This window comes from Podarcis raffonei, chromosome 16, assembly GCF_027172205.1.
Source record: "Podarcis raffonei isolate rPodRaf1 chromosome 16, rPodRaf1.pri, whole genome shotgun sequence".
NCBI classification, from domain to species: domain Eukaryota; kingdom Metazoa; phylum Chordata; class Lepidosauria; order Squamata; family Lacertidae; genus Podarcis; species Podarcis raffonei.
The window spans coordinates 12,005,848-12,033,333 of NC_070617.1; the positions used below are offsets into that span (position 1 = coordinate 12,005,848).

The following is a 27,486-nucleotide window of genomic DNA, read 5'->3' on the forward strand; positions in this document are numbered from 1 at the left end:
TTCTCGTAAAATTTACTTAATCAATTAACGTCTTTCTTTCTTTCTTTTCATTTTAAATTTAAACATATTATTCTATAACATCACATATTTAAATCCTAAGCCTATCTGGTATTTGCAGGTATTTCTATTTATGCTGCAGCCCCTTTTAAAGGAGGGGGGGAGGCTCTTCACAAAGCTGTTTGCCAAACCGCTCTAATAACAATAATATTATTATTTGCACCCCACCCATCCGACTGGGTCGCCCCAGCCACTCTGGGCGGCTTCCAACATATACAGAAACACAATAGAACATCAAACATTAAGCACCTTCTCCCTTCCCTTAAACAGCTTGCCTGGGCTGTCTGCCACCCACACTGCTTGCTCGCTCGCTTGCCTGCCATTATACTGGGATTTATTTCTTGCCATTATTATTTATTATCTTTATATACCGCCCTTCATCTCATAGCAGTTCACGAGATAAAAATACAGGATAAAAGCACAAAATAAATAGTTAAAATGAAAACTAAACGAAAGAATAACACCCCCCCACACACACCAAACCTCACAAAAACATTTAAAAGGCTGTAGAATATTAATCAGCCAAAGGCCCGGTTGAAGAGGAACGTTTAGTTTGGTGCCTAAAGGTATATAATGAGGGCTCCAGCTGAACCTCCCTGGGGAGAGCATTCCAGAAATGGGGAGCCACTACAGAAAAGCCCTTTTCTCATGCTGCCACCCTCCGGACATCTTGTAGAGGAGGCACACAAGGAAGGACCTCAGAGGAGGACCTCAGGGTCCAGGTCAGTTTATATGGGGAGAGGCGGTACCTTGAGGTATGAGGTCTTTGGCAAGGCTGCTGCAAACCATAGCATGCAACAGCCATGTTTTGCATGCACATAGGTAGGTATATACACTCTATAATACATCCACACCCACACAATAAAAGACATAAACACCCACCCACCCATACACACAATATGTATACAACCTCCCACTTTATATCTATTTACACAAGCACACCCACAGACAAATGAAACTAAAAAACAGTAACAACCCTACAATACAGTACAAAACAATACCTCCTGCCCAGTCCAAAAAACAAAAAAAATGAGCAGCACATTTTAAAAACATCTGCCACTGCCTCCACCCGCTCTGTATTTCTCCATCATCATCACCACCTGCATCTCCCAGCCCAAATTCTGGAGAGGGCGGGGGGGGGGGCTCACCACGCTGCTGGAACTGTTGGTTGGGCTCATACTTGTTGATTAGCTGGCGCACCTGCTCCCGAGTCAGTGGCGGGTAGAGAATCTCGTTGAGACGGGGGTCTCTTTGCTTCTGGTTGATAAAGTCCATCAGCTGGTCCAGACTGAGGTAAGGCTTCCCCTTGGCTCCGCTGTTTGCAAAGGAACAATCAGAAGGAAGGCAGAACAATGGCGCTTTGGCCAGTTCCAAAATTTGCAACTGATAAAGGAGGCACCCCCACCCCTTAGAATTAACAGAACAGAACAATTTGTTGTTGCCCGAGCCAATTCACGTAGTCACCTGAGAGACTTCAAAAACGCAAGCTAAACCGTTCGTGCAGAAAACAGGAAGTTTGCTTGTTACTGGAATAAAATGGTCGGACAGGACAACATCAGGTCGGGAATTCTGGCCACGCTGAAAGGGCACCAAGAACTACCAACCCAGAACTACCTAGAGCAGTGTTCTTCAACCTTGGGTCCACAGATGCTGTTGGACTACAACTCCCATCATCCATAGCTACCTCAGCCAATGGTCAGAGACGATGGGATTTGCAGCCCAAAACCATCTGGGAACCCAAGGTTGAAGGAAAGTGGTCTAGAGGAGAAATGGGGATTTGTGGTCCAAAAACATCTCAAAGGCCATAGCTCCCATCAGTCACAGCCAGCACAACCAACAGTCATGAAAGATGGGCATTGTAGTAGCCCCACATAAGCAGGGGCTCATGTCTCCCCTCACCCCCAATATAGGGCACCCCCAGACTGGTGCTTTTTTGTGGGGGGGGGGTTCTGCAGCATGTCACTGACGTAACAACAGTATGTTTGTGGTGCATTTATACTGGACTGTCCACATGTTATTCCCTTTTATTAGTCGGTCTGTGATGCTTCCCATCTGGAACGACACTCTTGCATTATAGCGCAACGAAAGCAGAGTGAAACCTCCCCCCAGAATGTCTGCAGAGTGTATAAAGTTACAGGATCTCAGTAGGAAGTTAAGGGATTGGAAACGAAGCAGTGTGTCCGCCCTGAAACGGTACAAACAGGAACAAACGGTACTGAAAGTGGGATTGCATATAACCACTCTGATCCCATTATCACGAATTATCATCAACGCACAATGAAAAAGACACTTGGAGAGGCCCTACAGAACACAAACATGAACATTGCTTATTCAGAATGGCATCTTGTTTAATCAGGATTATATTGGTTTTTGTGTAACTGTTTTTGCTAACATTTGCATAATCTGTTATCAAACAGAGGAAATACAAAGACACGCTGTACTCTTTTCCACAGTAATCCTCAAAACAAGAGACCAAGTCCGTTTCCTCGCTTCAGATATTCTGTCTTTCCACACTACTGTCTGTCTCCCCCCCCCCCCCCCGCCCCGACTTTCCTTTTACTCACATTTCTAGCAAGATCTTGTCTATGTCTGGGCGAAGGCAAAGCTTGTTCAGGAAGCGTTCAAAGATCTCCAGGGTGAACTCTTCAGGTTTGATAGATTCGCTCTAGGGAGCCGGAGAGGAATAAATAAATAAAAGAAATACAGTGTACCCCAGAGAAAACACTACAGTTCTGGGGAGGCCAGGTGAGGATCAGGGAAGGAGGAAGAAGAGAAGGAAGAAATCAGAGATAAGAATAGAGTCAGGTAGTTAGGCTGGTTTTATGGCAGCAAGACCAAGATCCAGGAGGGAGGGATGAGGAATGCTGGGAAAGGGAGGAGAAGGTGAGCAGCAGGCAAGAAAGCAATACATTTTTTAAAATAAAGACATACCCTGTTAAAATTAAGACCGCAGGACTCCAGAGCCGTCTCCACCCTCTTTTTGTCAGCTGAGAACATTTTCAGGATGCTACAAAAGGAGGGAAATGAGAAGCTCTTTATCAGACTTGCAGAGCTCATGAAGGTGGAAGCAACAAGCCAGACATGTCGGAAGGAGACCAGCAAAACAGAAACCAGCAAAACAGAAATAGGCCAAAAAAGGGAGAAGAACGTACGCGATACAAAAGGAAGGGTAGCCAAAGCAGTGCCTTCCAGATGTTGTTGGACTACATGTTCCATCATCCCCAGCCGCTGGACATGCTGGCTGGAGCTGCTGGGGCTTGGAGTCCAACCATTTGTGGAGTGTACCATGTTGATTATCCTGGAGCCAAGCTTTTTTTAAAAGAGAGAGAGAAGCAAAAGGCATCCTGACTGTGGTATTCAAACAGATACAGTGGTACCTCGAGTTAAAAACTTAATTTGCTCTGGAGGTCCGTTCTTAACCTGAAACTGTTCTTAACCTGAGGTACCATTTTAGCTAATGGGGCCTCCCGCTGCCGCCACACGATTTCTGTTCTCATCCTGAAGCAAAGTTCTTAACCTGAGGTACTATTTCTGGGTTAGCGGAGTCTGTAACCTGAAGTGTCTGTAACCTGAAGCGTCTGTAACCCGAGGTACCACTGTACAGGTCAAAGGCCACCTGGGGCCAAAGGGCAGGGGGAAGGAAATTAAGCTTCAATGGAGCTGATGGGCGTGGGGTGGAGAATTTCCTTATCAGGTTGTGACCTACTGGTGTGCGCTCTCCAGTTTCCCTCTGTGTATTCCGCAGACTGCACATGCAAAGAGCGAAAGCAGCTGTTATTCGCAAGGAAGCAGGCCTTGCTGCTGGGGCACCCACTAGAGAGTCAGACAGCTGCTTCAAGGAGCCATCTGGAGTGCCAGCCCCTCAGCGGGTCTCCAAAAGTGAACCCTGACCAACCACACACCCCTGGGCACTGTTTCAAACTGGTAAATCTTCAGGAGGGGCAGCTGCCCTTGCAATTAGGGATGTAAGAAGGCACCATTTTCAGTTCCATCCTGCATTTGCTGGATGTTTCCGTTCTGCTGCAGTTCACTTCCTCTACAAGCTATGTTATTTGTCTTGCCTACTGCTGTGGCAAAATTACATTTACATAATTAATTATGTGATTATGTAATTACATAATTAATTACATAATTAAATTATTGTTGTCATTACAATATTCTACCTTATTCATTGCTACACAAAGGAAATGCAATGCAAATCGGGGGGCGGGGATGGCGAGAACGTAATCAATTACGTATCATTTACAGACTGAAAGCAGAAATGGCGAATACGGATCATAATCGCCAATTTGATTTCCATTCCAGACATGGGACACCTACAACTTCTGCTCCCATTTCCACGGGAATTCTCTGACATCGCTGTTTGCAATGCCCACTTGGAGTTGAAGGGTGGCTATAAATAGAAATAATCTCTCTTTAGAGATGGAGTGACACCTCTCTCTGAGCGACAGACCCTAGAAGCCGAACCATCGTTGGGGCACCACACAGAACGTGGGCCTCAGGACAAAAGAGGGAGGTGGGGATAAAGCAAGCACAGCAGTTTTGTGGGTGAAAATATAACCTTACTTCTTGACAGGGATCCTTGCATCCTGATTGACCTGGATCTTGAGCCGAGTGTACCTGTGAGGTTATAACTGAGAGTCAGCTGTATGGCACAAATTTGCCTTCCCTCCTACTAACCTATGCAAGGCAGCATGGACAGGGCTGTCCAGCTCAGTCGAGAGAGCAAAGGATCATTGTGTCCCTCCTGCAACTGCGATAAGATATTTTAATTCCTTATGACTGTCCCCTTTCAAGCAACGGAGCCCCACCAGCCCTTACAGCAGGCGCGGAAGATATTTGGCCCTCCAGATGTTACCAAAATACAAACCCCCATCCACCCCAGCAAGCATGGTCAACAGCCAGGGATGATGAGATATATAGTAGTTCAGCACTATCTGGAGGGCTGAAGGTTCACAACACATATCTTACAGGTAAATAGGTAGAACATCCTATACTTCGGCCTGAGCTACCAACAAGAAGCCAGCCAAACAAACCACAAAGACCAACAGCCCCAGAGGACACAAATCCAGAGGGACATGGGAAGTTGCCTCATACGAAGTCAAATCACTGGTCCATCTAAGCTCAGTATTGTCCCCATTGCCTGGCAGTTGCTCTCTGGGGTTTCAGACAGGGGTCTCTCCCAGGCCTACCTGGAGGGGATGATACTAGGGACTGAACCCACAACCTTCTGCATGCAAGGCAGACGCTCTGTCACTGAGCTGTGGCCCTTTCCCAGGAGTCTCCACCCTGTTTAAAACTGTAGAAAGTCGACTCACGCTTTTTGCAGGAAGGTGTTCCGCGAGGCGTTCTGAGCCAGGATGTTTGTGGATAGTTTGAACAGCTCCTCGGTCCACAACTAGATAGGAGAGGAGAGGCAGAACAGGGTGAGGCCAGCCGCTCTCATCTGCCCTTCTCCATCCCATTGGCACCCTCGGGCCTAACGATCCAGCCCATACCCTCGAATTCAGATCATTCGGCAGGGCAGCCATACAACACATGCTGTCCAAGTTTGGCATGGTTAAAAAGGAAAAAGCTGTATCATTTGGAACTTTTTGTAGTTACAGAAGAAGGGCTATATTTATATTCATTACAGCAGCGGCATTTTTGCACCCGTGCCTCTAAGCAACTTACGCAATAAAAAGAAAACAATGGCAACATTAAAATAAGATAAAAGCAGCTATAAACAAAAACTAAAATACTCAACCAACAATATATTTAAAAGGAACAAGTCCTACCCGCCCCACTTAAGAGAAGAGCACAGGAAAGGTCACGAACATAATTATCCTCCCAATTAGAAACCATTAAGCCTGGGTAAATAAGAATGCTTTTTGCCTGGTGCCTAAAAACAGACAGTGATGGCACCAGGTGTGCCTCCCTGGAGAGAGCATTCCACAAACAGGGAGCCACCCTTGAAAAGACCCGGTCTTTCGTCTCCCATGCCTCTCTTGGAGGAGATGCAGATGATGAACACAGAGTCTGAACTGATACTCAGAATAGACCCATTGAGAATTATGGACATGGAAAAGGTCATGTACACACTTCAGATTACTCTGCATCAAGTGCACCTCAAGGGCTACATTCAATCCATGTATATCTTGGGAAACACAGTACTGCATTTTGATGAGTCCCCCCCCCCACTAAAAAAAACAGCTTCAAATTGAGCAGGGGGGTGAAAACAACCTAGCTGCATTTTAAGCCAGTAATGTATACACAGCCCAACTTAGGCCCACCAATTTCAACAGGTTTGCTCGGAGTGAAATTTAGCTGGCTATGATTCAAGGAAAGATGCAAGAGAGAGGCTTATAAATTGTGCACAGTACTGTTATTTAAGTGGATATTCCCATCAGTCCTAGCAAGTGTGGCCAATAGCCTGGGATGATGTAAGTTTTAGATAAGCAACACCTGCAGCCTCTGAGCGGTTTACAAGGTCAGTTTGCTTCAAAACACACACTTAAATTACTCAACCATCTCTAAGGGAAGTGGCTACTACTGACATACACCCCCCAAAAAAGTGCACTATTAATGTTATTATTGAATATTTCAGTTTTTTATTCTCTCTGCTCCTCCATAAATTGATTTTAGAAACCATGACTGGGTTAGTGCGGGGAAAATACAGGTATTGACAAAGAAACAGGAACAGCAGCCAAAAACCAGAAAGAATACGGACACCTATCCTTACAGCATCAGTGACAAAGCTGTAAATTAAAGCCAATTCTAAACCAAGATTGATTAAGCAATAGAACTGTAAGCACATTAGAGGAACAAGGTCAAAGCCTCAAAACTGGGGATGGCCATTCACTACAAGACAGTAGTGGAGGGAGGTTGTTTTGTATTCTCCAGCCTGAGATCATTTGTGACCTGTGAAAGTATCTAGCAGGTTCAAACAACTGGATTCTGGGTTAGTTCTTCTCTGGGGGTGGAAAGTCTGGGGCTCTCCGGATGTTGCTGAACACCAGCTCCCATCATCCCTGACCATTGGCCAGGCTGGGTGGGGCTGATGGGAGATGGAGTCCAGTCCCACAGGTTCCTCCTGGGGCTGCTCTGTGCATACACTCCCAAGTGCACAGTTTGCAAGGAGTGTGAAAATGAAGTGTCAGGCAGCTAATCTGCAGTACCCCACAAAATAAAATAAATAAATAAATGACAAGGCAGATTCTGGAACCTGGAAGATCAGCGTAATTTATCACAACATGGTCTTTATTTGCAGATTAATTCATACAGATTTATCATATAGATTTACCTTATTTGTCCCACGCACTGGATGCCATTCTGGGCCCAGTTCAAGTTGTTGGTGCTAGCATACCAAGCCCTAAATGGCTTGGTATCCAAGTACCAAGAAGACGGCCTCACACAGTATCAGTCATCTCAGATCCTGTGACTCGCAGGTGAGGCCTTGATGGTGGTACTGCCACCAACTGGGAGCTGCCCAGATAGCACACCCCTATGAAAGGGCCTTCTTGGTGGTGGCCCCTTGCTTGCGGAATGCCTACCTTGGTGTGCAGAGTCTGTCTCCTTCCATATCAACATTCGGGAGGCATTTAGAGACATTCCTGTTCACTCAGGCCAAAAGATACATTTCCTGGCAACCCTGAAATCATTGGCTGAGATAAATTTTTTTTACTGCTTTTAATGATATTGTTTTAATGATGCATTTGCTGCCCTGGGTTCCTTTGGGAGGAAGGGGAGGTTATAAATTGAATAAATAGTAGTAAGCAATAACGGAGGCAGCCGCAATGCTGGAACTGGGATGCTAAGGCACTTATATGAAGAAGAATCAATCTCGAACAGAAGAACCGGCCTCATTATTTAATGGAAGGTTACTGTGTGGCGAAACCTTCCAGATACTGGCTCCATTTGCATTGTACATTGACAGCAGCCTCATGCCATTTTAAACAATCATGGCTTCCCCCCAAAGAATCCTGGGAACTGTAGTTTAAAACTGCTGAGAGGTGTTCGAAGACGCCTATTCCCCTCACAATTCCTAGAGTTTCCGGGGAAGAGGGGCCGATTGTTAAACCACCCTGGGAACTGTAGTTCTGTGAGGGGGGTGGGGGAGGGTCTCCGAACTACAGCTCCCAGGATTCTTTGGGAGAAACCATGATTGCTTACAGTGTTATGCATAGTGCAGATGGGGCCACTGTTGCGATTCCACCTCTCAGGTACTCTAACCACCAACCATGCTGGCTGGGACTGATGGGCACTGAAGTCCCAACATCACCTGGCAGGGCCATAGGTTCATCCTTGTATTGAAGAACTGTTGCTTTCTTAAAAAAAGAAAAAGAAGAGTTCAGTGTGACACTCCTGCCCTACCTTGGCCGTATCATCCGGAACAACTGCCATGAAGTTGAGGAAGCTGACGTTGACAAAGTCTGGACCGTGCACGACCGTCACCAGCATCTCCTCGGGCCGTTGCTCTGGCCCCCCAAAGCCAAGAATCTCCCGGATCTTCGGGTCCTACAGAAATCAGAGTGCAAAGGAGAGAAGTTAGCCTGACTGGCACCAATGGCATTCCCAACCCTAGATGCCTAGCGAATGCCGTTAAACATGCACTTTTTGTGTTATGCAAATAGCAGCCTGGGACCTGGGAAGTTAACTCTCTTCCCTCTGCCAGGGTGCCAACAAAAACTACCTCTCTGGAGCTGTTCTTTGCATTTCCCTTTGCTTCCCTTGAAATGCAAATAGCAGCTTCAGAGGAGGGAGGGACAAGGAAAATCTTTCCATTTCGCTTTCTCTTGGTTTCTCATTTTTCCCATCTTAAATGCAGTTCTGCACATCACTTACTTTTCCAAAAGCCCTCTTGAAAGTTATTCAGCATTTGAGTGCATGTTCCTCCTAATAAGACACATTTCTGTATGCAGTTCTGCCTAATATGCATATTTTTTACAAAGCGGTTTCCGCTAGTATTGTGCAATTTTGTATGTTACTTTCACTAATATTTGTACTTCAATGCACAATTTACCCCAGTTTAAGCAGTTTTTGTACATACTGCTTGGCTGGAGAGTGGCGCTGCAAAATCTGGAGATGTGCTAAGGTTAAAGGACGGCTGTGTTGTCAGTTTTCACATTGCTTCAGAAAGTGTGAATTGGCTGAAGTTTGCCGTTCATGGCAACCTGAACCAAATTGCTCCTCGATCCCTATTTCACAGAGGAGTTTTTAAGGTTTCACTCAGTGGGGACACAGTGGTCACTGTGATTTGTGCCTAGATGGTCCCAGTAAAAAAGAATTTCAGAAAGTATCCTGCGGCACAATGGGGTTAGTGTGTATCTTGCCATTAACCAGAAGGTTGGTGGTTTGAGCCCATCTGGGGATGGCTGTGGGCAGGATTCCTGCACAGCAGAGGGTTGGAGGAGTAGATGGTACTTGGGGTCTTTTCCAACTCTACAACTGTATGATTTTATGATTCTACCTATTAGAGATCCCAGAGAGTTACTGGCAGGAAAACTGGCAATACAGTAGCCCAGGGCCACATTCACACCATACATTTAAATCAGTATCATACTACTTTAGATTGTCACGGCTTCCCCTCAAAGAATTCTGGGAGCTGTTAGTTTGTTAAGGGTGCTGAGAGTTTTGAGGAGACCACAGTTCCCTTCACAGAACTACAATTCCCTGTGAAGACATTTTGATTGTTAAAGAACTCTGGTAATTTTAAGTACTGGGAGTGGAAAAGGGATCAGTCAGCAACTGCAGCTTCCAGATTTTTTTGGGAAAAGCCAAGGCTGTTTAAAGTGGCATAACACTGCTTTAAGCATATGTTAGGAATGCGGTCTAGGTAGACTGACCAACTGGCTTGGTTCAAGACAGCTCTGTGTATGGCGGAAACCTGCAGCTCTTCAATGTTGCTTGAACTGCAACTCCCATCATCCTTCACCACTGACCATGCTGGCTGGGGCTGATGGGATTTGGAGTCCAACTACCTCTGCAAGGCCACAGGCTTCCCCGTCCCCGGGGGAAGAGAATCACCATTACCTTTGGTAGCTTGGCATAGCGCCCGGTCCGAGTGTCACGGATACAGCTGATGTCCAAAACGTCAACTTCCTGAGAGGGGAAAGAGATAGAGAAAGACAAAGAGAGAGTTCTTGTCACTTAGTGCTCTTTATTAGCAGAGACTACATATTTCCAACAGCCTTCTCCGCTAACGAGAACTGCGAAATGTGTTAATTAGGTTAGATAATGAGGTCTCTTCCCTCCGCGGCAAGTAATGTATTAATTTTAGCTCCTTTTTTGCCAGTTGCCATATTTCATACAACAGACGCTTACTTTTGCATAATTAGTTTAAGGAGAGTGTGGCCAGGGGAGGGGGGACAAGACACCAAAACAACAACAACAACACACATTTGTATCCATTATATTTTGCTTGCAGCTACCCATTAGAACAATTTGCCGCTTTGTGTTCAGGAGTCCTTAATGCAAAAACCTACTTTCCTGCTCTCTCTGTAATGGAACTAGAAGGAAACAAATTTTAATTTTATTGTACTAGATTTCCATTAATTACCACTGTTAGTTTGTGGCTTTTTGTGAAGTCCTTAAAACTTTCAGAACATAAGAAGAGACTGGCTGGATCGAGCCAGAGGCCAATCTCTCTCACAGGGGCCCTCAAGATGCTCATGGGAAGCACACAAGCAAGATCTGAGTGAAACAGCTCTCTCCCCAACTTGGGATTCCTAGCAACTGATACCCAGAGGCATATTTCCTCTGACAGTGGAGAGAGAACGCAGCCATCATGGCTAGTTCTGGGTAAGGGTAAAGGTAAAGGTAAAGGGACCCCTGACCATTAGGTCCAGTTGTGGCTGATTCTGGGGTTGCGGCGCTCATCTTGCTTTACTGGCCAAGGGAAGCTTTACAGCTTCCGGGTCATGTGGCCAGCATGACTAAGCCGCTTCTGGCGAACCAGAGCAGCACACGGAAATGCTGTTTACCTTCCCGCCGGAGCAGTACCTATTTATCTACTTGCACTTTGACGTGCTTTCGAACTGCTAGGTTGGCAGGAGCAGGGACCGAGAAACGGGAGCTCACCCCGTCGCGGGGATTCGAACCGCCGACCTTCTAATCGGCAAGTCCTAGGCTCTGTGGTTTAACCACAGCACCACCCGCATCCCTGTTCTGGGTACCTTTCCTCAATTATGAGCTGTCTTTTTTAAAAAAAAGTCACTAGCCTTTTGACTTGTAGAAGTAAGAGAGCAGATGCACACGAGTTATTCAACCCAATTTCTTCGCTTAATACTCAGTAAACCATTTCCATTCCTTTCTAAAAAGTTTTTTGTCCTGATTTCTTATTCTTCCAGTAAGTTTCGCCATTTCTGCATATTCCATTAGTTTCTGTATCAATTCTTCTTTCGTTGGGACCTCTTCATCCTTCAGGCAACAGGGCAAATAACATTCTTGCAGCTTTAGTCACATACATAAATAAATTCCTATACTGTTTGGGTAGTTCTAATCCCATAATTCCCAAGAGAAAAGCTTCTGGGGTTTTCTTACGAATGTTATCTTAAACATCATCTTCAATTCATTATATTTCATTTCCCATTAAGCTTTAACCTTATTACAAGACCACCACATGTGAAAAAAGCTGCATTCTTTCACTTTACATTTCCAGCGCAGATTCCACTTTGATTTATACATTTTTGCCAATCTAGGTGATAGGTACCATCTATATAGCATTTTCATATAATTTTCTCTTAAACCATAACATGCTGTACATTTTATATCCGTATTCCATAATCGTTCCATGCTTCCATTTCTAATATTATGACCAATATCAATTGCCCAGTGTATCATTGACGATTTCACTTGTTCATCTTTTGTCTCCCATTCCAATACCACGTTGTACATTTTAGACAACACTTTAACATTACCATTTAACAGGTCTCTCTCTAATGGTGGTAGTAGTTCCCCAAAGCCCCGCTTCATATCCTTTTTAAATATTTCATTCAGATAATGATATTGTAACCATGTTGTTAACATTCCTGGTAAATCCCTAAACTCTTTTAAAGTCTGTGCAAGTCCTGTTCTTGCCAATAAAGAGTTAACTCGAATGTCTATGGTGTGATTTACTGCTAGCTCCTCCTATCATGGGTATTAAGAGGCATATATTGTCTCTAAAAGCTTCCTGCTGAACTCACATGGCTTCCCCTATCCGAGGTCCCCCTACCACATGGCCAAAAAAGAGCATGGAAACTTTGGCTTTTAGTTAAGCATAGCTCGCTGTGTTGCCTAAACTAGAAATTGCGGTTAACATTACCTATGAGTAGTAAGCAAAGCACGTCATGGTGAAGGCAGCGTGATTTGTACTTAATCCTAGGTGACGCTAACCACAGTTTGTTGGTTTGGGTAAAGTGACAAACCACGATTAACCAAAAATGGAAGCTGCGTAGGAGGGGCGAAGAAGAGAGCATTGCAGAAGCCTAGGGTGAAGTCAGCCGCATTCGTGTTGTGACTTCATGTCTGGATCGCTGCAATGCACTCTGCGTGGGACTTTGCTCATGTTGGATCTGGAAGCTGCAGTTAAGCAAAGAAGGCTGCAGCAAGGTTGCTGGCAAGAGTGAGACTTTGTCATCGTACGACACCTCTGCTCAGAGATCTGCACAGGTTGCCCATTTACTACCGGGCCAAGTTCAAGGTGTTGCTGTTAGCACAAAGTCCTTAACATTGCAACCAATTTACTTGCAGGATCGTCGTACTCCATATATTATACCCATTCGACTGCTTCCTTCTGTGAAATTGGCACTGCTACAGGTGCCACGTAATACTCATTCTGCAGTTGTAAGAAATCAATCTTTTGCGTGTGGCAGCAGCACCTACACTTTGGAACTCCCTGCCTATTGACACCAGGCAGGTGTTTTCGCTATTGTCCTTTCAACACTTGCTTAAAACATTTTTGTTTAGGCAAGCCCATTCAAACATGCAGGGTACTGAAATGCATTTTAAACTCTTTTGCTTAAACAATGTATAGAGAATAGTATTATACATACTGTCTTTTCTCTATTTTATTTTATTGTCTTTAATTTTAAGTCATAACTCAGAGGCTTTATTACAATCAAGTGATATAAATATTGTGAAATATAAAAATAAAGTAAAGTAAAGTAAAGTAAAATAAAATAAAATACACTGACTTTGCAGAAGCTCTCCAGGATTTCAGGCAGGGAAGTGGTACTCTCCTTCATTGGGGGTTATTAAACAGAGTGTGGGTGGGCATCTGCCAGGGATTCATTATCTGTGATTCCTGCATTGCAGGGGGGTTGGACTAGATGACCCTTAAGGTCCCTTTCAGCTCTACAGTTCTGTGATTCTGCCATTCTATGACGCTCTCCCAGCCCCGCTTGGAGATGCAGGCGAATGCACCTGGAACCTTCTGCATGCAAAGCAGATTCTACAGCCCTTCTCCCATATGCTGTAGTCCTAACGCTGGGGGGGGGGTCAGACGAGCTGGCACTTCCTGCACGCCCCCAACAGACAACAGAGTGCTTTGATTTCCCTTCCTCGCCTTTCTCCAAGCCATTCTGCTAGGCACGGCCTCTCTCTTTTTCTCCCCCCTTCAGTTCCCTTTTTGCCATTCAAGCAGCTCAGGCTGTATATATAGCTACTTAAGCTAACTGTTTTGTCCTGGGCGGCTGCCAGATGCAAAAGAGCTTTAACCACAGGGAAATTGTGTGGTAGCAGTAAGAGGAGGAGAGGTGGGGGGGGGTGGCAGGAAACAGGGCTTCCCTCCAACCAAAAGGAAATTGCTGCTAGGCGTTGGAGTGGGTAGGAAGACGGGATCAAGAGAGCTCATCCAAAGAGGAAGGACTTGGGGGTGCAGGAGGTGGGGGGGGGGAGATAATTTCTCCTGGGGCTCAGGCATCCCATGTGAGCCATAAACCCTTGAAAGACATTGCCATTGCTTCTCACGTAGCAAGAAAGAGGGAAATGCATCCATAGAGGGGCTTATCTTTTAAATCAGGAATTCAATGGCTACCAACTTAGATGGTTTCAAAACAGCACTAGACAAATTCATGGAGATGGCTATAGCTATAAATACTGCTCCCAGTGTGGGAGGCAGATAGCAGGCCTTGGGACGCCAGCTGCTGGGAGTCACAAGTGCTAGGAGTGTCCTGCAAGTGGGCTTCCCAGAACCATCTGCCACATCCCCATTATTATACCTCTTTGATAGCCATGGCTCCTCGCCCCCCCAAAGAATCCCGCGGAATTTGTTATGGGTGCTGAGAGTTGCTAGGAAACTCTATAACTCCCCTCACAGAGATACAATTCGCAGAGTTCAAGGAAAGAAGGGTTGGTTGTGTAACCCGCTCTGGGAATTATAACTCTGTGGGTGGTTTCTGTGGCGGACACCCAGCCCTTTAAATGTGCTTGAAATGTATGGTGTGTATGGAACCTTGAGAGCACAGAGACCCAGGTTCACATCTGGCCACGAAGATCATTGGATGGAGCACAGGTCAGCCCATAGCTGTCAACTTTCAGATTTGAAAATAAGGGCTCAGCAGCCTCACCTGTCCCAGGGACAGTCTACGGGATATCTAACAAACCGGGATAGCAGCGGGAAGCAGCGGGAAACAGCACTGGAATAAGGGAATTTCCCTCAAAAAAAGGGAAGGTTGACAGCTATGGGTCAGCCACTTCCTGCACTACTGAGCAGGGATGTTAGGTTGTTAGGAGGATTACAGGCAGCCTTAGAAATTGAGATATGAATGCTAGGAGCTAAATGGTACCTTAAACTTAGGTTATGGGCGCAACAACGGAATGTCTAGACGCGCTTTTTTTATAACAAGAACACACAAGCTTCCTGCTAAAATGTTACGTTCATTTTTCACATGGTTTAGTCCTTCCCCTGCTTGCCCCCTAATACTCTTTAAGAGGGTCTCTCCTCCAGTCTTCAGAGAGGAGCTTGAAGTGGGGAGGCAGAAAAAGGTCCTCTTTTCCTTCCACTCTGCAGTTTTAATCTGAAATCTTAGACGCAGTACTGTGTCCCCAGAGCTCAGAAACTGCTCATGCTGATGAAATTCCCTGTCGCAAAATGTGCCTAGAACAATGGGAGTTTCGAACACTGATTATAGGGAGGCAATTGTATACTCCACCATTAAACTGCTGGGAAGGTTTGGGAGTCTTTTTGAGAAAAATGTTAGGGCCACTTCAGAAAAAGCCACACTCAAGTCACAACGTGCCTTACTGAGGTCAATGCACGATGAACTCTGGGCCTTTACTGTCTGTTACAAGTATTGAGGTACAACGGCCAAGTTTTGGGGTGCAGGTCTCCGGAGGATTCATTACGAAGCCGGAAAAGCAAAGGAAGCAATTGGGACAGGAAAGAGAGCAGCAGCCGCTGTTTCAATCAGTTTTTTTTATTTTTTAAAAACCCGCTCCCTCCCTTTCCGCCTCTCTCCCTCTCTTTGGCTCCCACCCCAGAATTCTTGCCAAACCAGCTTAACGACTCAAAAGGCATTGACAAGAGAGTGGAATGAACAGCCTGGGCCTCTGCACAAATCACTCCTTCCCCTGGGGCCAGTGAACTGCACGCAACCCCAAAGGCAGGGCCCTGGACAAGCCGGGTGCCCTGTACTTTCAACACCTTCCAGCAAGGGGCGCTTGGAGAACTCCACTCTCCAGACACCCAGCAGCATCCCCAAGTCACATTCAAGCAACCACATGCAAGCCCATCGAAAGCACTTTGCTGTTGTTGTTTAGTCGTTTAGTCGTGTCCAACTCTTCGTGACCCCCTGGACCAGAGCACGCCAGGCACTCCTGTCTTCCAATGCCTCCCGCAGTTTGGTCAAACTCATGCTGGTAGCTTCAAGAACACTGTCCAACCATCTTGTCCTCTGCCGTCCCCTTCTCCTTGTGCCCTCCATCTTTCCCAACATCAGGGTCTTTTCCAGGGAGTCTTTTCTTCTCATGAGGTGGCCAAAGTATTGGAGCCTCAGCTTCAGGATCTGTCCTTCCAGTGAGCACTCAGGGCTGATTTCCTTCAGAGTGGAGAGGTTTGATCTTCTTGCAGGCCATGGGACTCTCAAGAGTCTCCTCCAGCACCATAATTCAAAAGCATCAATTCTTCGGCAATCAGCCTTCTTTACGGTCCAGCTCTCACTTCCATACATCACTACTGGGAAAACCATAGCTTTTACTATACAGACCTGGCTTCCCCCAAAGAATCCTGGGAACTGTATTTTGTTGCGAGTGCTGGGAATGCTGCTGCTGCTGCTGCAAGTGACAGACTACAGTTCTCAAGATTTGGGGGCAGGGCTGTGCTTCAGAGGTACAGAGTGCACACAGATAGAGACAGACATGCACACATCCTTGCAGTGTTGCTGACCTCAAAAGATAAAGGACGTGCTCGTAAGCGCCCAAGAGTTTCCGGCCTTGGTCACCCGTCGCAAGTGATAAGAAGCTTTACTTTTAAAAAACGAAATGCATATAAATAAAAATGCAGTTTGAAGAGGCTGGAGAGAGAGAGAGAGAGAGAGAGAGAGAGAGAGAGAAGAGAGAAACAGAAAGACTTCTAAAAGCAGAGTGCATATATCTACCATATTTGGGCCAGTCCAGTAGAGGAAAAATCCTTTAGGGTCAACCCGTAAGGTCACCAGAGCCCGGCTTGTTGGTTCCTAGGAATAGGGGGGGGGGGGGAGAGAACAGTCAATACTCTTCCACCAAGCCATAGATGACAACTTTCCCAAAACTGTTTATTATATGTTGATCTCCTCTGTTTTGTGCAACTCACAGGGGTCTCCCACTCAAGGAACAGATCCAGTACACAACTGCCAGCTTCGGAGATTTGCCAGCTGTGTGCCAGGAGCCATCAGGCAGTAGTTTTAAACAACAGCAACCTATTGCTTGTGAAATTTATATAATCCACCTGGCCCCAGAATGGCAGACAATAAAAAAAACCCTCCAACTTTAACATCTTGAAAATTGTCTTTAAAACAATTCAGAAACAGGGAAAGATCTTTACATAAAAGGCTTGTTGGATGAGGAAGGTCTTCAGGAGGCACCAGCAAAACCACCTGTCTAATATTTAGCAGGAGGGAATTCCAAAGGTGCCAAAACCCTAAAGGCCCAATTCCTACATTCTGTGGAATGGGCCTCCTCATGAGATGGCATTTGCAAGACATAATGATCAACCAGGTTTGTAAGGGATGGAAGCTCAGCAACAGTGGTCCATACACTGATCACTTTCAGGCCTGATTGCTGTAATGTGCTTTACCTGGGGCTGCCCTTGAATTCAGTCCGGAAGCCACAGCCGGTGTCAAAGAGCCAACACACAGGTCATTTAATTTTATTGAACAGAATCTATATATTGCTTATTCACCGAAACCTCTAAGCAACTTGCATACAATATGAATATACCATGAAAATCACTGATAAAAACCAAGTCTTAAAAACAAGCTCACCTTAAACCACTTTTTGAAAAACGTAAATCAGACCGTTTAAAAAATACGTATTAATAAATAATTATGATGATGTAGTGAAACAGATGTCTACATGTCTGGGGAGGCTTTCTTGAACAAAAAAGGCTTTTAGCAGGTGCCAAAAAATTGTACAGGCAACGACTAATTTACATGCGTCCAATGGATGCTGACTGCGCACACACGCATTGCGCCAAACACAGAAGTGACATTTAAAACGGCAAAAATGGGAGGAAAAAGGCACAAAAGGGATGAAAAAGGCACAAAACCAGCATTTAGCTATCCCACAAGCCTTTGCACCGACCGTTGAGGCCTGTGGAGAGTTGGGAGTTTGAGCAAGTAGGTTTGGAGGGAGTGCTGCTGTTTTTTAAAGGGCGTTTCAACAGTTTCCAGAGGTTTAGAAGGTGTCTGCAGGCTTTTCCAATGGCGTTTCAAATATAGGCGATTTCATGTAGATGCGCAATGCCTTGGAACATAACCGCCACATAAACTGGTAGTTGCCTGTACAGCGAGGGCAGTTGCTTTTGGGGCAACCCACAGATAATGCCTCTGCTGAAAGTGTTGCATTGGCTGCCAATTTGCTTCTGAGCTGGATTCAGAATTTGACTACTGGTACCGATATGGATCTGAACCAAACTGCCTCACCCACTACACCCCACCCCAGTCAGGTAAAGATGTTCATTGTCGGAGGCACTAGGCCCCTGAATACCAGCTGCTGAGAACCACGTGAGGCGAGTATGCTGCACTTTAGGGCGTCCCATAGGGACATCTGGCTGGCCACTGCGAGGCAAGAGGATTCTGCGCTACAGAAGCCTTTGGTCTGATCCAGCAGCCGGGTTCCTCCTCCTCCTCCTCCTCCTCCTCCTCCTCTTTGAATTTAAATACCGCCCTATACCTGGGGGTCTCAGGGCGATTCACAGAATAAAATCAAAATAAAAAACCACAAAATACAAAATAAAAATTAGAACAACCCAATAGCTCCCTCCCCCACACAAAAAAGCCACATTTTAAAAGGGCATAGGATGTTAATCAGATCAACCAAACGCCTGGTTAAAAAGGAATGTTTTTGCCTGGTGCCTAAGGGTGTATAATGAAGGCACCAGGCGAACTTCCCTGGGGAGAGCGCTCCACAGACAGGGGGCCACTGCAGAGAAGGCGTGTTCTTGTGTTGCCACCCTCTGGACCTGTCTAGGAGGCGGCACTCAAAGAAGGGCCTCTGAAGATGATCTCAGAGTCCTGGTAGGTTCATATATAAAGAGGTGGTCCTTGAGGTATTGCGGTCCTGAGCCATTTAAGGCTTTATAGGTCAAAACGAGCACTTTGAATTGGGCCCGGAAACTAATTGGTATCCAGTGCAGTCGGACCAGGATCGGTGTAATATGCTCAAACCGTCTTGCTCCGGTGAGCAACCTGGCCGCTGAATTCTGCACCAGCTGAAGTTTCTGAACCACCTTCAGAGGAGTTCCTCATGTTCTTAAAATCTGCTGATGGCGCCACACACCCCTGCAAGAAAGCATGTTGCGACTCGAACATGTGCCTTGCACTCCCAGTTCTCTGGAATTCTCTTCCCTTAGAAGTCAGGCAAGCCCCAACACTGTACAGTTTTCAATGTTGGTTGAAAACTTTTCTCTCCAGCTCTCTCAATTTAGTCATTTTTAAATGATCATTGATTCATTAATTGCCTTCTAAACAATCATTGCAAAGCGACGTACAATTTTTTAAAAAGCATGCAAACAGCAGATGCGGGTTTTGTTTTGTTTTTAATAAAAACTAAAAACTAAAACCATATAAAATTGGCATGTCTAAGATCCATTTATTCAGCTGGGAAAGCCAGCCGCAACAAAAATTACTTCAATTGTTTCCGGAAAGTGCAGAAAGTGCCTCAAGAGGAATGCTGTTCCACAGAGCAGAGGCCGTCCCAATGAAAGCCTTATATAGAGTCATATAATTAAAGAGCTGGAAGGGACACCAAGGGTCATCTAGTCCAACCCCCCAGCAATGCAGGAATCACAGCTGAAAAATCCCTGACAGATGGCCATCCAAGCTCTGTTCGGAAACCTCCAATGAAGGAGGGTCCACCACTTTCTGAGGGAGTCCCTTCCACCGTCAAACGGCTCTTACTGTCAGAAAGAGGCAGAAATTCAACATGTGTAGCTTTTCCTGGCACAGGGGTGCAGATGCTGAACATCTGCCCGTTGTTGTAACTGTTACAGGTACAGGATCTGTGTCAGGGGGGAGTAAGGACCAAACCCTACCAATACGATCCCCACCGACTCTCCCCGCCATGGGTAACTCCATTCCAAAACAATTTGAGTTGGAATCATGAAGTATCTACCTGTAGAGCAGTTTTATACAAGCATAAGATTTCATGCCAAGGGAGTCTTGGAAACGGTTGAGGCCTTAGCGGTTTTTGTATGAGAGGCCCAAGCCCTCTCACCTGAGACACCAACTTCCGAGGGAGAAGGGGGGCGCTGATGTCACGCACATGGCGATGAAATGTTGGGAGGAGCCAGTGGCAGAGCCAAACGCAGTGGCAGCATGGGTTCAATGGCCGGCAGCTCCATCTCCTACTGCTGCTGCTGCCACCGCTGGCTGCAATCTGCTTCCCCACTCCTTCCCCTCTGTGGCAGGAGGAGGAGAAGGAGCCGGCCACAGAATCTGGGTCATGCTCGGCTCCACATTTGGCCTCCTCTGCCTCCTTTGAACATGGGGGGTCCAGCCTTCTCCCCCAAAATATTGGGGCCCCCAAAAGAGCTCGGTCCCTAGGAGTTGGAGGCCCTGCCTCTCATGGTAGTGCCCAGTGTGCAGCAGCTGTGAAAAAGGCAAAATCCATGCTAGGAATCATTAGGAAAGGAGCTGAAAATATAAATTGCCAGTTTCATAATGCCATCATACAAATCTATGGCACAGCCGCATTTGGAGGTTCCATTCTAGTCACCTCACCTGAAAAAAATGGATATGGCAGGTTCAGGAAAGGGCAACCTAAACTGAAACTGGTCTTTATACAACTTTATTTCTTTGGTTGTCCCAGAGAATCCTGGGAAATAAGAAAATGATCAGGGGGGTGTAGCAACTCCCCTGTGAAGGAAAGGTCACAATATTGGGGGTTTTTCAGTTTAGAAAAAAAAAGGCAAGGAGACATGATTGAGGTGTATACAGTGTAATGCACAGTGTAGAGAAAGCGGAAAAGGAAAAAATTTCTCCCTCTCGTGTAACACTCGAAGGAAGCATTTCTTCACACAGCGCAAAGTTAAAATTATGGAATTTGCTCCCACCTGAGGTAGTGGTGGCCAACAACTCAAGAAGGCTTTAAAGGGGGATTTAAATAGTTTCCTCACTGCGAGACTTGAAGCTACAAGAAACCAGGCAGAGGGCTTTTTTGGTATTGGTGCCCACCCTGTGGAATGCCTGTCAGTCAGACGTCAAAGAGATAAGCAACTATACCTACGACTTTCCAGAGACATCTGAAGGCAGTCCTGTACTGGGAAGGTTTTACTATTTGATGTCTCGTTATACATTGGTACATTTAAGAATGTTCAGTTTACCACTCTGCAAAACCGGAAATAGTGTCCTGGTTTGAGAACTTTACCTTGGTCTAAGAACGGAACCCGAATGGTGAACGGGCACCAGCGGCGGGAGGCTTCATTAGGGAAGGCATGCCTCGGTTTAAGAACAGTTTTGGTTTAAGAATGAACTTCCGGAACGGATTAAGTTCCTAAACCAAGGTACCACTGTATTTTAAAATTCTGTTGGAAGCATAGCTGTCAACTTTTCCCTTTTCTTGCGAGGAATCCTATTCGGAATAAGGGAATTTCCCTTAAAAAGGGAAACATTGACAGCTATGGTTGGAAGCCACCTAGAGTGACCTGGGCAACCCAGTCAGATTGGTGGGGTACAAATAAATTATTATTATTATCATCATCATCATCATCATCATCATCATCATTATTATTATTAGACAAATTAATGAAGGCTAAGGGAATGTTCTGCCTTTGTTGCATTCATTGTCAGAGGCAGTATGCCTCTGAACACCGACTTCTGGAAATCCCACGTGGGGAAAGTGCTGTTGAACCCAGGCCTTGCTAGCAGGCTTCCCACTACGGCATTTGAGTGGCAAGGCTGGGAGGGAGTTTCATTTGTTGATGTTAATTCGTTAATTCTGTTTCTTTCTGAAAAACCAATAAAATGTGTGTGTTTTTGAAAAAGACAGAGGTCACCAGCAGGCTTGAGGAAACCCTGTGGTGTGCTGAAGTACAAAAAAATCCTTATAGACACAAACAAACCTAGAGATGGAAAGCCCCCAAACATCTTAGTGATGACTGACCATGTTCAGTGGCCACAGAATAGTGACTGACTTCAGGGGGTGGGAGAAGAGAAAACCAGACCTGGAAACCCACAATAGGTATATTTGAAGCTGCCTTATACTAAGTCAAATGGCTGGTCTATCAAGCTCAGTATTGTCTTCACACTGACTGGAAGCATCTCTCCAGGTTTTTCAGGCAAGGGGTCTTTGCCAGCCATACCCAGGACTGAACCTGGGACCTTGTGCATGGAATGCAGGTGCTCAACAGCCAAACTATGGTTGCTCCCCTAAAAACAGAGATTCTAGTCCTCATGGTTCTCAACGAAGGGCCATTTTAAATAGGAACACAGGAAGCTGCCTCGTGCAGAGTCAGGCCACTGGGTCTGTCTAGCACAGACTGGCAACAGCTCTCCAAGATTTCAGACAAGGGACTCTCCCAGCCCTACCTGAAGATGCCAGGGATTTCACCCAAGACCGTTGGCATGCAAGGAAAGTGCTCTACCACTGAGGTATAACCCTTCCCAAACATTTTACTGTGACATGTTATCGTAGGCCCTGCTTGTGACTATTAAATTCAGCCTGTAAATCTTTCAGTCTTTAACTTAGACCCACCCAGCTTGGGGGGAAAGGTTCTCTCACTACCATCATCCAAGCTCTTTAGGGACTCCATCCTCACCCTCACTTGCCCTCAGTCCTTTTAATACCTTTTATCAACACACAGCTCACATCCCCACTCAATACCTGAAATTAGCCTCGGAAGCGGAGGTGTGTAAGGGACAGCTTAGGAAATGGAGGAGAAAGAGCCTACCACTCATCTGCAAAAACGCTTAATAGGGTTCATTAGGATCTGCACAATAAGCTCAGGTCTCCAGCCAAACTGCAGGAAAGAGCCCACGCCCAGATCCGATGGCTTTCAAAGAAGGAACGCTCCAAAGGAGACCCCCTAAGTCTTGCACAGGAAAGTAAGTGGCCTGGGAAAAGTGGAGAGAATCAGGCTTGGCGTCAGCACCAGGCATTTTCTGGCAGCTGCCAAGAGCCCCCTGGCGCCGGCTGGACCCCCTCTGCCGCCCTCCTCCTCTAGTTTACAATTTGTCTTGGGCTGTATCCATGTTAGCCCTCCTCAGAGTAGAGCCATTGAAATCAATAACCATGACTAAGATCAAGTCCATTCATTCCAATAGGTCTTCTCCGAGTAGGACTTAGTTGGATACCACGCACCACAGGGGTAGGGGGTGTAGTGCCCCCCAATTTAGTTGTTGAACGACAACATTATCCCCTAATTGTAGGCCAAACTGAGTGGGGCTGATGGGAGTTTGAGTCCAACAACCTCTAGGAGAGCATTGTGCTGGCTTTGCCTGATCCACCGTGAGGCAGGCAGCTGCCATTTGAAATGCGTAGCATGGCATTGTGGGAAACCTAAAGTAGCAGGTACCTCGCTATCAGGCTTTCCCTCCAACATCAATTTATTTAAGTTCCCGGGGTGGGGGATATGAATTCTATAAATAAATAAATCCACCTTAGCTACTGGCCATCACAGTATCCTGCAGCAGCTAATTCCATAGGTTAACGATGCACAACTCCTGTATCCACACCACCATACATTGAAAGCCCAATTATACCACTTAAGGCTTAAGCAGTCATGTCTTCCCCCAGAGAACCCTGGGAACTGTAGGTTGCCGCTCAGAGAGCTATAATTCCCACCCCCCTTAACAAATGACAGTTCCCAGGATGCTTTGGGGGAAGCCATGTGCTTTACATGTATGGTGCAAATGTGACCTATGTGAAGAAACACTTCCTTTCGTCTTTGCTCATGCAGCTTCCTTACACAACCCACAGTTCTGAGGGAAAGCAGGGGGACCTCTCACTCACTCACTCACTTTCTTCACACCATGTATAACGTTATAAGTCTTAATTACATCGATTATGTTTCCCTAGACTAGATTAGGAAACATGTAGCCTTCCAGATGTTGATAAGACCCCTCTTATCACCCCTGGGCATTAGCTACGCTGACTGGGGCTGACGGGAGTTGGGAGCCCATCTGGAAGCTTACAGCTGAAGTTCTAAGCTAAAAAGTTCAAACATCTCTCAAACTTTCGTAAAAAAAAATAAAAATACAGTGGAGTCGCTTCAGCCCCCCTGATCATTTCAACTGCACTCTCTGCTACTTCCTTCAGCTCTGTGATATCCTTTTTTGAGACTGGTTAGTCAGAACCATACATAGTATTCAAATAGTCTTGCGCCATATATTTATTTGGAAGCTTTACGAAACTGGCAGGTCTGCTTTCAGATAGCTTGCCTAAGAATCTCCAGCAAGGAATCTCTCCTTGTTGGCGCTGACACACAAAGCAGGTTGATGTTTTCATAGAGTTATCCAGCACAACCCCAGGATCTCCCTTTTCTAGTTAGCCTCTACCAGTTCGGAACAAACCGGTTTATATGTTTATATATAAAACCTTTTACGCTTACTTACACTAAACCCCAATTGCCGTTTTTGTTGGCTGTTCGTCCAGTGGAGATATTTGTAGTCTGCTCAGATTGTCACCATCCTGAATAGTTTGCTGTCACTCACAAACTTGGCTAGCTCACTGCTCACCCCTGACTCAAGATCACTTATGAATGTTAAACAGCACCAGACCCAAACAATACAGATCCAGCTCCCTCCCCACGACCGTGAGAAATGTATACTTATCCCTACAATTTATTCTTTAAGCAAATAACAATCCATTAAGGCAATGCACAAAAGTTTACTAAAAATTCTTTGGCCAGAGATTCTGTCAAAAGGTTTTTGGAAATCTAGGGAAGTTAGTACAAGGTTGCCAAGAATGGCTTTCTCTTTGCAAAAGCCGTGCTGATTCTTCCTCAGCAAGGCTTATCGTTCAACATTCTTTATCATTCTAGCTTTAATCATGCTTTCTACCAATTCTCATGGGACAGACATTAAGCTAAGAGGCATCATTTCTGCATCCCTTTTCAAAAAAATAGTGTCGTGCTCAGCTATGCCCTAATCATCCAGTAAAAAACATTATTTTTGTTAGACCAGCAATTTCACATTTGAGTTCTTAAATAAGTCTTGGGCAGACGCACTGACTCATAAACCTCGAGCCCTGGATTCAAATCCCGCTACTCAGCCATGAAGTTCAGTGGGAGATTTGACTTAACCTACCTCACAGGGTTCTTGCAATAATAAAGTGGTAAAGGGAGAAAAACCCCAACCCTGTATATGCTCTGAGCTTTTTGCAGGGTAGAATGATAATCTAATAAAAACATATTGAATCAAGGTTCCACACACACACCACCAAGCCTCCTCCATTTTTTAAAGACTGCTTACACACCATATATTTAAAGCCCATTCTCCCCCACCCCCAATAATCCTGGAAACTGTATTTCACCTCTTACAGAGCTATGGTTCTTAGCACCCTTAGCCAGCTACAGTTCCCAATAATCCTGCAGGCCAAAAATGTGTGTTAAATGTACAGTAAGAATGCGGCCCAACTGTATAAATACAAACAGGGTAACCTGCATTTGGCTGTGCCAGCTTGCAAAGATTTGATTAATATAAAACTGCACACAAAATCCTATTTTCCCTGTCAAAAGATTTTATTTCACTGCATTGCGCTCCACACTACACAGAAGCAACTACGAAGTTCGTACCCACCACCCCACACTTTGCCTTTGTCATCTGAAAGGATTTGGCTGTTCTCAGCGCACCCTCTCAAACTTACCCCCCCCTCCATCCATGGCATCACAGGGCTGTGGGAATCCCCCTTAGGCCCTGTATTGGGGGGGGGGAGCTCACAAGACAGGAATTTTAATAGAGACCATATGCACTCCCATTGGTCAGCACGCTAAATACCCAGAGACCCTGAAAATCTGTCTGGAGATGAAAAGGAAATGGGGGTGGGCACTGGAGGCCGGGAGCTGGTTCCGGACAATGCAAAGGACTCCAGAGCGGGGGGCCGTTTCCAAGCATCTCTGTAACAGCATGCCCCCACCCCGCAAATCTTACATCACCCACCCACACAGAGAGCCCTTCCCTCATCAGCTGCCCTCTGGACTGTTATCGCCGTGGGAACATTGAACGGGAATCATTGTTCCAGGCTCTCCCACTTATGATAAGGAAACCGCTGTAAAAATGAGAACCTGGGCGGAGGCAAAGTCAGTCAAGGATCGTATCTAATCCTCACACATTGATATTTCTGGGGCAGGGTGAGGAGAGATAGAGGGTGGAAAGGCAAAACACAAGGCATCCCCTCAAAAATAAGCCAAAACGTTTAAATGTCAATATCGCCATCGCATGCCAGAAGCGATTTCAGGGGTACTTAAAGGGCACCCTGATATCAGGATAGGGCAGGAGGAAGAATGAGGGGAACCTCAAGATGAGCTCTTCATTTGCTGGAAAGTGGAAGCACACAAAACCCCGTTCAGATTGCCCTGTCTAATCCTACAAGCCCCAGTGAAGCCACCCATCTGTATGAACCTGTTGCACCCCTCAGGATATGTCAGTCAGGAGAGCAAGAAACTCTTGAACTCAAGGTCATGGGTTCGAATCCCATGTTGGACAAAATAATCCTGCATTGCAGGAGTTGGACTAGATTACTCGCATGGTCCTTTCCAACTCTACAATTCTATGATTCTATTAAACTACAGGTTGTCTCCAATATGTTACTCCTATTCAGAGTAGACCCACTAAACTCAATCGACATGATTAATTGGGGACAATTAATTTCAATGGCTCTACTCTAAGGAGAATGACTCTCTTCCTCTTTCCTAGCAAACATGGAGATTCCCTCCACAACATAGAGACCTGTCCCCCCCCCCCATTTTATCCTCACAACAGCCCTGTGAGGCAGGCTCAGCTGACAAAGAGCAAAGAGAGATTGAGGCAATTGCTACCACTCTCCCCCCAGGGAACTGAACTGACCTGGGAAATTATCCGTTTTTGAGAGCTGTTTTGAAAGGAAACGGATGGGAAGGGGGAAATTAGGCGCAATTTGCTGCTTGACATTCTGGCCCCGCAGATCTGGGCTGGGATGCTGGGGAATGAGGAGAATTAAGATCAGAACCAGACAGGGGAGGGAAGAAGGGAAAGTATTCCTTGTTTCCCCATGTTGTTTGCAATGTTGGCTGGGCAGATGAGCTCTCCATCTTCGACCATTCCAGGCAAGAAACAGGATTCCCCTGAGAGAGGATTTGTCCTCACAGCTGTTTGAGAAGCATTTCTGAGGCGAAAGGGGGGGGGAGAGGGCCATTGGGGGGTGTCATTTGGCAGACACCTCAGAAACATGTTTCCTCAGGCTGTGCAAATAGTCATTAGATTCACATCCTTGGGTAAAAAAAAAAGGCGGGGAGAGAAAGTAGCAAACAATCAGAGTGTGGGGCATAGAAGAAATATGGGCAGTTGAGGGTTGCAAAATCCCTTGCTTTCCCTCACCCCCAGATTATATCACACATGCACATGCATGCACCTCTCTCAAACCAGTCCCATTTGACACGTCTTGCCTCCAAAAAGCCTGCCACCCTCCCAGCACCAATGTGGCCTGGCACAGGATGCCCCAAACCACTAGGCCCACATACCCCAACCACCACACACTATGAATTGGCCACATTTTAGAAGAGATCTTCTGGGCGGGGGGCAGAGACTGGGTGAGATTGTGGGTGTTTGCAGGAATTTTTCCAGCAAGGAAGAGTAA

General features: G+C 45.9%; 1 protein-coding gene across 2 annotated transcripts in view; it reads right to left on the reverse strand.

Annotated features, from left to right (window-relative positions):
* Window positions 1-27,486, reverse strand: part of PLCB3 (phospholipase C beta 3) — a 68,799-nt gene that overhangs the window by 37,879 nt on the left and 3,434 nt on the right. For both annotated transcript variants that reach the window (XM_053368227.1, XM_053368226.1), the window contains exons 2-9: window positions 16,614-16,691; window positions 10,069-10,137; window positions 8,410-8,553; window positions 5,376-5,455; window positions 4,624-4,677; window positions 2,989-3,064; window positions 2,622-2,722; window positions 1,206-1,372 (exon numbers count right to left, since the gene is read on the reverse strand). In XM_053368227.1, coding sequence (XP_053224202.1) covers window positions 1,206-1,372; window positions 2,622-2,722; window positions 2,989-3,064; window positions 4,624-4,677; window positions 5,376-5,455; window positions 8,410-8,553; window positions 10,069-10,137; window positions 16,614-16,691 — 769 coding nt within the window. The remainder of the gene's footprint in view (window positions 1-1,205; window positions 1,373-2,621; window positions 2,723-2,988; window positions 3,065-4,623; window positions 4,678-5,375; window positions 5,456-8,409; window positions 8,554-10,068; window positions 10,138-16,613; window positions 16,692-27,486) is intronic.